General features: G+C 40.4%; 1 protein-coding gene across 4 annotated transcripts in view; it reads right to left on the reverse strand.

The window, feature by feature from the left end:
* The window catches only part of EXOC6 (exocyst complex component 6), a 163,467-nt gene that overhangs the window by 52,744 nt on the left and 97,794 nt on the right, over positions 1-12,929 (reverse strand). For all 4 annotated transcript variants that reach the window (XM_042459266.1, XM_042459267.1, XM_042459268.1 and 1 more), the window contains exons 15-17: positions 9,397-9,506; positions 7,575-7,686; positions 5,868-6,002 (exon numbers count right to left, since the gene is read on the reverse strand). In XM_042459266.1, coding sequence (XP_042315200.1) covers positions 5,868-6,002; positions 7,575-7,686; positions 9,397-9,506 — 357 coding nt within the window. The remainder of the gene's footprint in view (positions 1-5,867; positions 6,003-7,574; positions 7,687-9,396; positions 9,507-12,929) is intronic.

Here is a 12,929-nt window from a genome sequence, read left to right on the forward strand (position 1 = left end):
AATGCTCATTAGAGAAAAGTGGTGCAGATGATAGGTAAACAGAAAATTTCAATGCAAAGGGAGACCAAAAAATGTGCTCTGTCTATACTTGTGCACTACAAGAAATGTAATATTGACATTTCAACCTCCATTAGGCTTCTTCGTGTGTGCACTGAACATGTAGCCACCTGTAGAATCAGTCCAGTAGAGTTAGGCTAATGTGTCCAATACAGGAGTTATGATAGTACCCATTTACCAACAGCATCTGACTCATGTTGTTTATGGCCTTTGCAATTTAAGGTTAAAGGCCAAACAAGGAGTACACAAATATACAGCTATTCAAGCCATATGAAGCAGCTCATCCTAACAAAGGTAATGTCCAATAATGTTTTTATAATTCTCATCATCTAGCATGACAAGTTTTAGATTCACTTTGGAAAATACCATAGTCAACTGTTCTGGGCAGAATCTGCAACCAGAGGAAGAAGTTATTTCTATCTCCTAAGAGGCTTTTAGCATTGAGAGTTTCATTCCTCTTTAGATAGGTATTCAAAACGGAATGCTTTTTTAAAATGGCCTGGGGTACTATATTGTTTTAATGTATTTTAAGCATTTTTATCTTTTTAAAGTATTTTATATTTTAGCATTGAATTTGTTTGAATTATTGTAGTAATTTAATCCTGTTTTAATGTACTATTTTTGTACATTTTTAACTGTATATATTTTTTTAATGTTGTAAGCTGCCCTGAGTCCCAATCCTGGGAGAAGGGTGGGATATAAATAAATATAATAATAAATAATAATTTCTCGCTTCCTCTAGGTGATACTCACAGTTTGGCTTCCTAAAATTCAATCTGTAGCTTCATTCACATAAAGACTGTCATGTTTCTTTGCACCTCCCTTCTGTGCTGACTGGGGAAACTGCTTGTCAGAGAAACCTCTTTCAGGCTGTTGTTGTTAACTGCTGTCAAGCTGACTTTGACTCATGGCCACCTCATAAATGAGAGACCTCCAGTTTCCTTATTATCAATTGCCCTTCTCAGATCTTGGGACTCAAGAGATAGAGCTGCCTTGATTGAGTCTGTCCATGTGGAAAGTGGTCTTCTTCTTTTCCTGCTGTCTCTACTTTACCAAGCATTACTGTCTTTTCTAGTGAGTCATGCCCTCATATGTCCAAAGTACAACAGCCTAAGTTTACTCATCTTGGCTTATAGAGAGAGTTCAGGTCTGATTTGCTCTAGGACCCGTTTGTCTTTTTAGCAGTCCTGTCACCTACCTTACTCCCCTTTTAAACGTCTTCCTTGAATTTCACTACTAGGACTCTAATGCAGCTCCAAAACTCATGTATTTTCAGGTTTTGTAACTACATGTGGTTGAGGCTGAGTCAATTCCCTGAATGCAACAACCTATGTAGAATTTGAACAACAAGGAAAAGATTCTTTATTAAAAGGTTTCTTTATAACAGCAAACATCAAGATGTTTCATCCATTTCTTACTCTTTTAATTCTCCAGCTCCCATGTCAGCTTCCAACTCCAACTAACTCCAACTAACAACTTGCTCGTCTAACTCAACTGACTGTTGAAAGTCCCTTTGCTTTCTCCTGCCTCAACATTCCAAAGTTGTGACTGATTAATCTATACACTAGGCAGGCCTTCTGGCTCTATTGTCCCAATATTGCACTATTTTGTCCAAGACAAGGGATAAATGTGTTGTGTTTTCAGAATTAGAGACTGGCGATCAGCCCTTTGTCCCTCTATATAAGGATAGATGCAATGAAACCTTATATCTGAACACTTACTACCACTGACTTATTCCATCTACAGTCTCTTTCTTGAAATCTGGTGTAACTGCAGTTCCGATGACCACAACATCTGGCCTAATTTGGAGACTTCTTATTTCTTCCTTATCTCCTACTTTGTACTACCTAGTCTGGCAAAGATGTTTGGAGAACTTGAAAAATTTCACTCTCAAGGCATTTTGGGTGGTCCTGATAAAGAAACTGACTAATTATAGATGTTGTTTGCCAAAAGATTTTGACTAAAAGGTGAACTTCCCCAAAGTTTTCCAGATTATTGACCCCAAAGTTTCTGTGATCTGTCTCTTGTCAGAATGGCACAGCTTACATTTAAAATACATTGCTTGGCACAGGGAGTAAATCCAATTGGAATTACAGGTTGAATACCCCTTACTTGAAATGCATGGGAAGTGTTTCAGATTTCAGATTTTTTTGGATTTTGGAATGTCTGCATATACATAATGAGATAGCTTGGAGATGGGACATAAGTCTAACCACGAAATTAATATGTTTCCAAAACATCTTATACAAATAGTTTGAAGGCCATTTTATATCATATTTTAAATATATTTGTACATGAAACAAAGTTTGTACAATGAACCAACAGAAAGCAAAAGTATCATTATCTCAGCCACCTATGAAAAAAGTTTCAGTTTTTGAAACATTTTGGATTTTGGATTTTCAGATAAGGGACATTCAAACTATAGATCTAGATTACTGCACTACATTCTGGATTGGATTGGATCCAGAATCAGCATTCCATGGTTGGAAGAATTCTGCTCAGGAAGGATATCTATACCCAGAGTCTCCCCTACCCTGGATTCATTCCATTCAGCAAGATCTACTACTCACATTTTCAGGACGCTGGGGGAGCTACTCCAAGAAAAAGAAATGGGAAATCCCACTAGTGCTAGCCTAGCTACATATGCCTAAATCTGGAAACAATCCAATATGTGGTCATTTTTATTCAGATGTTCGTAAAAGATTGCACATGACTGCAATTCAAATATGTAGATCTCAAACACAAGGAAAAATGCCAAGCGTAAGTAATTTATTCTTTAACTATTGGACTTATCTTAGCTAAAAAAATTAATAGTTGTTAAAAAAAAAGAACCCCTCATACAGAACATTGTTCCCAGGAGAAAAATACATAGTAGCAAATCCTTTGAGTTTTCCTTTATCATTTCTGTGTCCTTCTTTAACCTTGATGACAGCGATTATTGATGCAATTAGATAGATTTAACTTTTAGATTAAGTTACAAAATAAAGGTACCGAAGACAGAACTACTTGCAGTAAGAATAATCCTGTTTAGTTTGTTAGCCTGCGAAATCCTATCTTATTTGGGTGTATACGCAATGAAGTAATTACTTGAAATTCAAGATATAACTTTTATAGAAGTGACTAATACACTTTTTTGCAAGTTTTTTTTACATACATTACAAATCATTTCACACTGTGGAAATAAATTAATAAAATGTTAAAGATTTCCTGGTCTCTTGGCATTGGCTAGACTCCAAAGGACCAAGACATGTCTCTTATTTCTTCTCCATAGCTATTTGTTCCCAAATAAATAAACAAATTGAATTCTTTGAGTACTCAGGGGGCGTTACATACTACTTTCCCCCATACTCCAAGGCTGATTTAGAGACAACTAAAGCCAGGAGAAAGCCTTCTTAGAGACAAGGGGTCAGAGACTACATTTCACTCCAAGTCCTGGCTGTAGAATTATTATATTTATGCTTTTCAAACAGACAGTGCAGACAGGAGCCCTAATATCAGTGAGGATGCTGAGTCAAGGCACACTCAATTCTAGCTAATCTTAAATTGGGCTCAACATTGAGCTGATGGTGGGTGAGTATAAAGGCCCTCCCTTTCCATCTCGCCCCCACTTTAAATATACACAAACACACATACAACCTCCTCCCAAACCCCCTCTCTTCTAAAGGCAGGCAGGCAGGCACACACAGAGATATATATATACCCCCATCCTCGCCACCCAGACCCCCATATGCACATCTCCACTTCATTGTGATCTTAAATTTCCCTTTCAGAGCAGAATTCTTTCTTTCTCCTGCTAGCTCAACCTACTTTGTTGCTTCTCTCTCAACAGGATTCTTGAGGGAGAAATTACAGAACTATAATGTCTTCCACCTCTCTAGCCAGCTGTATTCAATGTTTTTTCAAGAAAGTTAATACTGTGAGAAAGCCCAAAGTACAGTCAGCAGGACTGATAAATAATGTTCAGAACCTTCATACTGTCATATCATTTTGAAGACGTTTCTGAGAGATAAATCAAAGCATTTGACAGGCTAGAGTAGCAAAAAATCATTTTAGGCTCTGTGACAGACCAAAGATGGGGCTGGGGTGTGCCACTCCGCTTGCTAACCCCGACTGGACTTATGAGAACAAGGCGACAGGGGAGGATGTTAGCAACATCCCAAAATGGCTGGAAGCAGATAAGGGAGAGACAGTATGATGGAACCTTAAAACAAGGGGTAGTCCTTTGGGAGATGGTGGGGAAGTTAAAAGGGGAAAAGAAACACTGAGAGAGGGAAGAAACAAGGACAGAGAGGAGTTGGGCCCCGGATGGTTGGAGCAGATCAGTGGAGGGGCCAGAACATGAGGAAGTGACAGGACAATGGAGATGGACCAAGGAACGGAAGGACAGGCTGAGGGCTGGGAGGAAGGTAAAGGGGTTCAGAGGGAGGAGGAGGGCCGGTGGGCATCAACCCTGTGAAGTGAGTTGGAACAGGCAAGATACAAAAGAGATGGGAGAGGCGAGGGAAGACAGGGAAAGGTGGCCAGGTTGCCTGGTGACTGGAGGAGGGGCAACGGTGACCAGGAGAAGGAAGGGAACCCAGCAAATATTGGCTGGAGGAAAGAAGGAATGACTGGGGAGAATAGATGATAGCAGGAGTGAAAGGGTGGAAAGAAGCCAGAGACGTGGACTTATCCATAACAGCTACTGAGGAGCGTGTGTCCCTGGGGAAGGGGATGCAGGCCACTGGTGAAGACCTCTAGTGAAAGATATATGATGGAGTGTGAGGTACACTATGGGAGTAATGAAAAGGCCAAATGGAAAAGGTCTGAGGAGTCAGTAACCCTTTATCTTGCCCTCTGGGATAGGGGCCTCCTGACTTCTCTGACAGACTTTTTTCCTTTTGTTGTGTTTGTATCGATATAACCCAGAGATATGAGTAGACTTCTGTTTCAGGATGTGTTAACCCTTATTTTCAACACAAGAATGTATTGTTTGTGACAGCATTCCAGACTCAATCACTTGGAGGGCATGGATCCTCAAGGAAGGGCTGGTCCTGCCCCAGAGGCAGCCAGGGGAGGAGCCACAGGTCTTATGGGGGGAAAGGTCCAACAAGAGAGCTGCAGGGAAAAGAATTGGGCAGCAGGGGCTGGAGCACCTGCAGTGCGCAATGAAACTCCCTCAGGGCCACATACAGTGCTGGAGTTGCAGGTTGCCCATCCATGGCTGTAAGGCTACGTTCTAGCAATCTAAAAAAGAGTAAAAGAACTAACATTCCTTAAATGTGTTTCATTTGGAAATTTCACAAAATGACTCATGTTGGATCTGATTAAAGCCTTTGCTATTTAAAAACCTCACCTCTTAGATAACTATCAACATGTATGATTAAATATGAGAAATATGTAGGTGTGTCTCCAGGCACCAACTTATTTTAGTGTTGTCTCCTTCCAAATATGATCCCATCAGTACATATGTGGTACCCTGCTTACAATGGATTAACTTTAATGAGATTATACCATTTTAAATTGTGGCAGTATTCTGAAAGTGATGACAACTATTCTTTTATAATAATGAACTCATCATGTACCTCTATTTACTACATATACTTTCCCTCTAAGACAATGTAGTCATTATCTATTTGTGCATGATTTCTTTTACTTGTTTCAAACTATGCCCCTGAGGTCTGAGGTATTTCATAATGACTTTGGTATAATTTTAGTATAATTCATAACATGCATCCCCAAACATAAGAACAAAGCAAGATACTGTCAGAGAAGAAGGACTGGGTTTCCTTAACTGGATTTTTTGTATAAAATTAAAAGAACTTGCATACCTTAAATGTTGAAAGACCATATAGTCTTGCAGTATGAAGAGTCTCTTGAGAAATATTTGTAATATTAGTTATAAAGTCCTCAAGATATTTACATGCCTGCTCCAAATGTGTTGTATTTATGATAATTTGCACCAGCTTTAACACAAAAAAGAAACAAATAATGAGAAAATGCATTTAAATTATATAATTGCATTTGCTTTGACTGTAACAGAATAGACCACTGGTATTCAAAATCTGGTCCTCCAGATGTTTTGGATGTCAGCTCCCAGAATCCCTGTCCCCTGGCCAAGATGTCTGGGGTTTCTGGGAATTGAAATCTAAAACACCAAGAAAATAAAAATTTGACAACCACAGGAATAGACAAATCTATTTTGGGCACAGTTATTCATAATATGCTCATTATCCACAGTAACGTATGTTTAAAAGAAAACCTTGCAAAATTCAGCAAATTATCACGCTAAATCAAATTTCTACTGTGAGGCAATTTTCTGATCTACACTGACTGACCTACTAAGGAACCTCAATAATCTACTGTATATACTTGTATACAAGTTGACTTCATGTATAAGTCAAGGGAAGGTTTTTAGGGTCAAAATCATGGATTCTGATATGACCCGTGAATAGGTTGAGAGTAAAACTTAGGGATGGAAAAGTTTTTAACATCGGACTTAGAAGAAAGGAACTGGACGGATATGTAGTGCTTGCTGGGCAGGGACAATCTAGACAGAGAGAGAGGAGGAGAATGAGAGAAGGTATTAACACTGGACTTAGAAGGAAGGTACTGGAGGAATATATGGTGCTTGCTCGCAGGGCCGATGCAGAAGGAGAAGGAAGGACAGAAGAGAAAGGTTTTGCATCGGACTGAGAAGTGAATCATCTCACACACACACACACATACACACTCATGCCTGGCAGCTCTTTCAAAAATCACTGCCAAGGCAGGGGGAGTAGGGCATCGGGGATGGTGCTTCTTTTAGGATTTTTCTAAGATGTATTACTGTTGACTAATAATTTTAGGGTCAATTTTTAGGCAGAAATTTCTCATATCACAGAGGACACAGTACAGTTCGTAAGGACAGACAACTTGTTATAGGCAGTCCCTTCATTAGATAGAATGAGGCAACAGTGGTTTCAGGGTGTCATAAAAAGAAGCAATTTTTTTAGTTCTTTAATTTATGATTACTGTATTTTTACTATTAGTGTTGGGGAATGATACATGTGGGAATTTCTATTTCATATGCCCAAATTACTTGTCTGGTTTTTGGGTATCATTTCTGCTCCAAGTTTGGAGAGAGATGCTTGTGAATAACTGGTGGATGGAGACACCACTTTCTGCTCCACCTCAGGGAGCAAAGTATTTTGTGCTGATCCTGGAGCCTGTAAAATATTGCCTATCATAATGCACATAATAGCTGTGTTGGCTGGGGGAGCTATAGTCCAAAAAAGGAACTTTTCCAAACTCTGACTATACTTTGCAAGGAAATAATACTTACACAATGGTGGACAAGTTTCATTTCAAAGAAGCTTGCCCACCATTACTTCTCCCTAAGAAGTCTTCAGAAGAGCAGCATAGTTTCTAGGAACTGAAAGGAAAGATCATTCTTGAACCTCAAATTGGGCAAGTTTTCCCTTCAGAACACAATCTAAAAACCAGTGGATTACACGCAATAACACATACAAAACTAGAAGGCATATCTTTACACTTACCTCTGTCAAACCTATGTGAGGCTTTTTGATGAGATTTTGTAAACAACTGCTTAAAGTTCTAGTGAGGAGCAAATTTGTAGATTTTCTAAGCATATCATCTATTTCTGTTGAACTAAAAACAACATTTAAAGGTACTATGAAAACAAACATTAAAACTTCAACATACCTTTAAATAATATTTAAATACCTTTAAATAATATTGTTTGTTATACAATATAATTTGGAAAGGGGGATTTGCATGATTAGTTACTGTTTAAAGATGTCTTATTAGTTCAGTATGTGTGAAGGAAGAGTAATTTACAATTGTCAACAGAGCACACAGCTTGATGACAAACTGGAAATTGCTTCCAGATTTCAGCAAGTAAACTGGACCTATATGTTTCAGCCAATTAAAACCTACCAATGCTTTTGAAACTAGCTAAAATGGAAGACTTTGATGGCAATAGTTCTGTTGTATTGAAATTTACTTCACTTGCTAGAAGCTGGGTTTCTCACTATTTTGGATAGCTTTAAAAACAAAAATCTAATGTTAAATGGAGAGAAAAACAAACACGGTGACGATCAAGCAGGCAGACAATATCAATCAATTGAAACCCAAATCCATACTGCCACAAAAATAAATTGTGTTTGAGGAGAGTTTGAATATATACCACTTTTTATTTTTAAAAAACACACAATGGATACAAAAAACAAAGGGCAAGTAACTTCTAAAGCACTCAAGTAAGTATACTGTTAGTATACAGAATGGGGGACCTCTTTGATTAGGTATGTGGATTCATGTTTAGAGTTCCACAATAGAGTGCCTAGTTTATTCTATGCCACTGTCACTCCCATCACAGTCCTAAAGACTATCTCAATGAGGCTAAAGGCTATTTGCATTAGCAATCTGTTGTTTCTTTATATGGTAATACAGTCGTGTATGTTTAATACAAAGCATCGTATCGCATTGTTAACTGATAGGAACACGGGAAGCAGCTTCAAACCAAGTTAGCTCATGGAGCCATATGGGCAAATATGGCTAACCCAAATGGGTTTGGCCTGCAGCTCCCATCAGTGGCCATAGCTAATGATGAAAGATTATGAGAGCTGCAAAAACAACTGGAAGGCCACATTTTCCCATTCTTGGTGAACACTGACTGACAGCAGCTTTGCAGTGTTTCAGCTCTACCTAGAGATGTGAACTTGTAGTTTCTGCACATATTTCTCCTACTGAGCTGTATCTTATACCCTTAAGTGTGGTTTTCTGTGAACAAGCAAAAGTGTCTAACACCAAGTTAGACCATCCAGCTTATTATTGCTTGCACTGACTAACAGCAATACTCCAGGAGTTCAGGTAGAATTCTCTTTCCCCACATTACCTGGAGATGTCAATGACTGTATTTGAGATTTTAGCAAAGTATATGCTGTACTACTGGTCTATAGCCCTTCATTATCTGCTTGTTTTGAAATACAGGCAAAATAGTTCCAGGTTGGCCTGATCTAGACAGTTGGCTGAGGGTGCACCACCCATACATGCCTCACCCCTAGCACATGACGAGGGTGTTAAAATGGCTGCGCCCTGTACAAATGGGCGCCACCATTTTGACATGACAGACGCCTAGCGTACGCATGCCTCAGAGTCATTGTGACACCACGAGTGTGCCATCAGTGCACTGCGGCATCACAATGGCACCACATAAAGAGCTTTCTTTTTGCGGGTTCTTTTTGCTGCGCAAGGTAGCCACGCGGTTTGTCCACTATGGCTTCCTCGTGCAGCAAAACAAGGCCGCCTGTATCCCGCCTAAGATTTTTATATACAAAAACAGATTTTGGAAATGCTTACCTACGATGAAGTGACTCTGAAAATTTAAGGCTTGCATAAATGAATTCTTTAACCTGGATATAGATCTGAGGCACTGACTGAGACATTGGAAGTTTCTTTGGAAAACATTGCTGTGGGAACAAAACATACACACCTTATTTTAAACTGATTCAACTTAAGCAGATAGGAGAAATACCGTTTATATTCATGTATAAGTTGACCTCATGTATAAGACGAGGGCAGTTTTGGGGGCCAAAATTATGAATTTTGATATGACCCGTGGATAAGTCGAGGGTCAAACACTGGGGCATGTTACAAAAGATCTAAAGGGAGAAACAAAGCACCACTTCCCTCCCTCCTTCTCTGGACCTCCCCCAAGGGCCACAGTCTCAGCATGGAAAATGAGAAGAAGCCTCAGCATATGCGCGCGTGCACACACACACACACACACACACACACACACACACTCCCCCTTCCTTCACCACTAGAATTTCCAAGGCTCATGGCTTGCAAAACAGGGTACAACACCACCCCCTCTCTCTTTTCCCTTTACCACCAGGATTGCCAAGGCTCATGGTTTGCAAAACGGGGTACAGACCTCTCTCTCTTTCTCTTTTCCCTTTACTACAAGGATTTCCAAGGCTTATGGCTTGCAAAATGGGGTACAACCCCCCTCTCTCTCTTCCTTTCACCATCAGCATTTCCAAAGCTCATGGCTTTCAAAATGGAGTACAAGCCTCGGCATACTATCTCTCTCTCCCTTGTCTCAGCAGCTGTTTGTTAGCTCTGGCTATGAAGGAAGACTGAGGGATAACACATACACACAGAGGAGGGCACGCAGGGATTCAAACAGGGAGACAAACTCTCCCTCTCTCCATCTCCCTTGTCTCACTAGTTGTTTGTTAGCTCTGGCTGCAAGGGAAGGCTGAGGAATAAGACACACACAGAGAGAGGAGTGGGGGGGACTCAAATGGGGAGCTGTTTAAAGATCCCTGGCTATGAAGGAAGGGTGGACACTTCTTTTATGAACTTTACAAGGCGTATTAACTTACTGCCCCATATATAAGTTGACCCATGATTTTGGAGTCCATTTTGGGGCTGATCTCACAATCCAAATTATATTTAGTTGAAATACAATTAAACTATATTGCCTTAAACCATACTGACATACACATCAAATCTGATGGACAAAATTCCTCATGCTATTAAAAGCCTTCTATAATATTTCAAATTTCCCCACACCTAGGGCCATGAATGCTGGACTCCTATCAAATAATAAGGAAAGTAGTCATACGTTCTGAGCTGTATAGCTTTTGTCCAAAGAAAAGGAGAGCCAAGGTGAAAGGTTTTCATTCATTTGTTCAGGTTTTGGCCTACAAGTGCTTACAGCCCAACAATCTATTCCCCCCCCCCCTCTTTTTTTCAGGCAATTCTATATCCTACAATTCTCAAGCACCCAGAGAAGGCAAACCCTGCTTGCACCTTTAATTACCTGTCTATCAGAGACACACATTGCTATTGTAGGGTTACAGATCAGAGACAGTAATAAAAGTATTTGTACAGTCCTGGCACTAAAGCAACATCTTAACTGGTTAAGAAATACAGACTAGAGAGAGAAAACATTATCTACACCCACTGTTTCAGATCAACAATAACATGATCCATTCCTCTTGTATCCCAAACCTCAGAGAATAACAAAAGCAACACTACAACAGCAGTTGGACAATTTTGGCCCTCCAGATGTTTTGGACTACAACTCCCATAAACCCATCCTGCATTAGCGATAATGGATCACAGCAGATATAGGTCAGCCTTCTATGGGGAAATTATTTTATCATAAAGTGATTTATGATTGTGTAAAGTTGAATTGTGCCTTTGTACAACGTTTTTATTCTCATGAGGGAAATGGAGATGGAGCTACACCACGGGGAACCATTGCTCAAGTAAAGAGAACAGCACGGTCACTACACAATATGTCCCAATACGCAATGCATCCTAATGCGCAATGATAGTCCCTGTTGGGCAGTGCGACACCTTGCACTGTGCCCTGTTGTGCACTGATGCAGTTCACTAGCATGGCTCAGGAGTTTGTAGTTCAGTGAGGCCACAGAGATTTCCTAGAAGGTATGCAAATAATAGACCAAAATTAAGCCTACATAGTTGAGACATACTGAAAATAGGTCCTGTTCGTGGACAAATTCTGATTTGAGCATTTTCTAAGTCTGATCCATATAATGGCAGACTATGGTTTGCTATTAAATTGAAGTGGGGAAAAAATTAAGCTAGTTCTGATGTTCAATTGTAGTTTTTACCTTTTTTGGTTTGTTTTTTACCTAAAGAAATAACACTAAAACAATATTATTCTCACTTATTATTGAACCATGGAGGAAGGAAGGAAGAAACACACAAACTGCATTTTGGAAAATCATCTGAATGCAACTCAAATCTTTAGCTGGATTTTAAATTAATGATGACACCCAAATCATTTTCTCTATGTCTCCGACTGGTGCAGTGACTGGGGATGGCGTCTCTCCTCTCGAGGCCTGTCTAGAGTCAGTAATGGGCTGGATGAGGGAAAACCGACTCAAACTTAATCCAGAGAAAACGGAGGTACTAGTGATAGGTTCCCCTGGTCCAGGAATGACGGTGGTTCCACCTGTCCTGAATGGGGTCACGCTCCCCGTGAAGGACTCCGTGCGCAGTCTGGGGGTGCTTCTTGACTCGTCCCTTCACCTGACTGCTCAGGTGAATGCGACGGTCAAGAGTACCTGTTATCAGCTTCGGCTGATTCGCCAGCTGCGCCCATACCTGGCCCAGAGGGACCTTGAAACTGTTGTACACGCTCTGGTAACTTCGAGATTGGATTTCTGCAATGTACTCTACATGGGGCAACCCTTATACCAAACTCGGAAGCTCCAAATGGTGCAGAACATGGCAGCGCGGCTGGTCACTGGTGCTCCCAGGACCAGCCATATAACACCTGTGCTTAAAGATCTCCATTGGCTGCCCATCCGCTTCCGAGCTCAATATAAGGTGTTGGTTATTACCTATAAAGCCCTAAATGGCTTGGGCCCAGGATACCTAAAGGACCGCCTCTCCCCGTACATTCCGCCTCGCACCCTCAGAACATCTGGGCAGCAACTCCTGAAGGTGCCTGGGGCTAAGTTGGCTGCAACTGCCAGAAGATCCTTTTCCACAGCTGCCCCAGCCCTTTGGAATACGCTGCCCACGGAGCTCCGCTCATCTACCACCCTGGCCCAATTTAGGAAGGGTCTCTAAACCTTCCTATTTAATCAGGCATTCCCCGTCTAAATATCCTGTGGGCCTCCCTCCTCTCTCGTGGCCGTGAGGTTGGGCTAAGGGTTTTTTTATTGTTTTTAAGGATTGTTGTTTTTATATGTGTTTTTAATCTGTTTGCTGTTTGCACTTTGGTGCATTTTGTTAGCCGCCCTGATCGTTCGGAAGGGCGGGGTATAAATAAAAATTTTATTTTATTATTTATTATTTACATATATAATCAGATGCCTTGGAGCCAAGTCTAAATATGACATTTA

This window comes from Sceloporus undulatus, chromosome 3 (genome assembly GCF_019175285.1).
Source record: "Sceloporus undulatus isolate JIND9_A2432 ecotype Alabama chromosome 3, SceUnd_v1.1, whole genome shotgun sequence".
NCBI classification, from domain to species: domain Eukaryota; kingdom Metazoa; phylum Chordata; class Lepidosauria; order Squamata; family Phrynosomatidae; genus Sceloporus; species Sceloporus undulatus.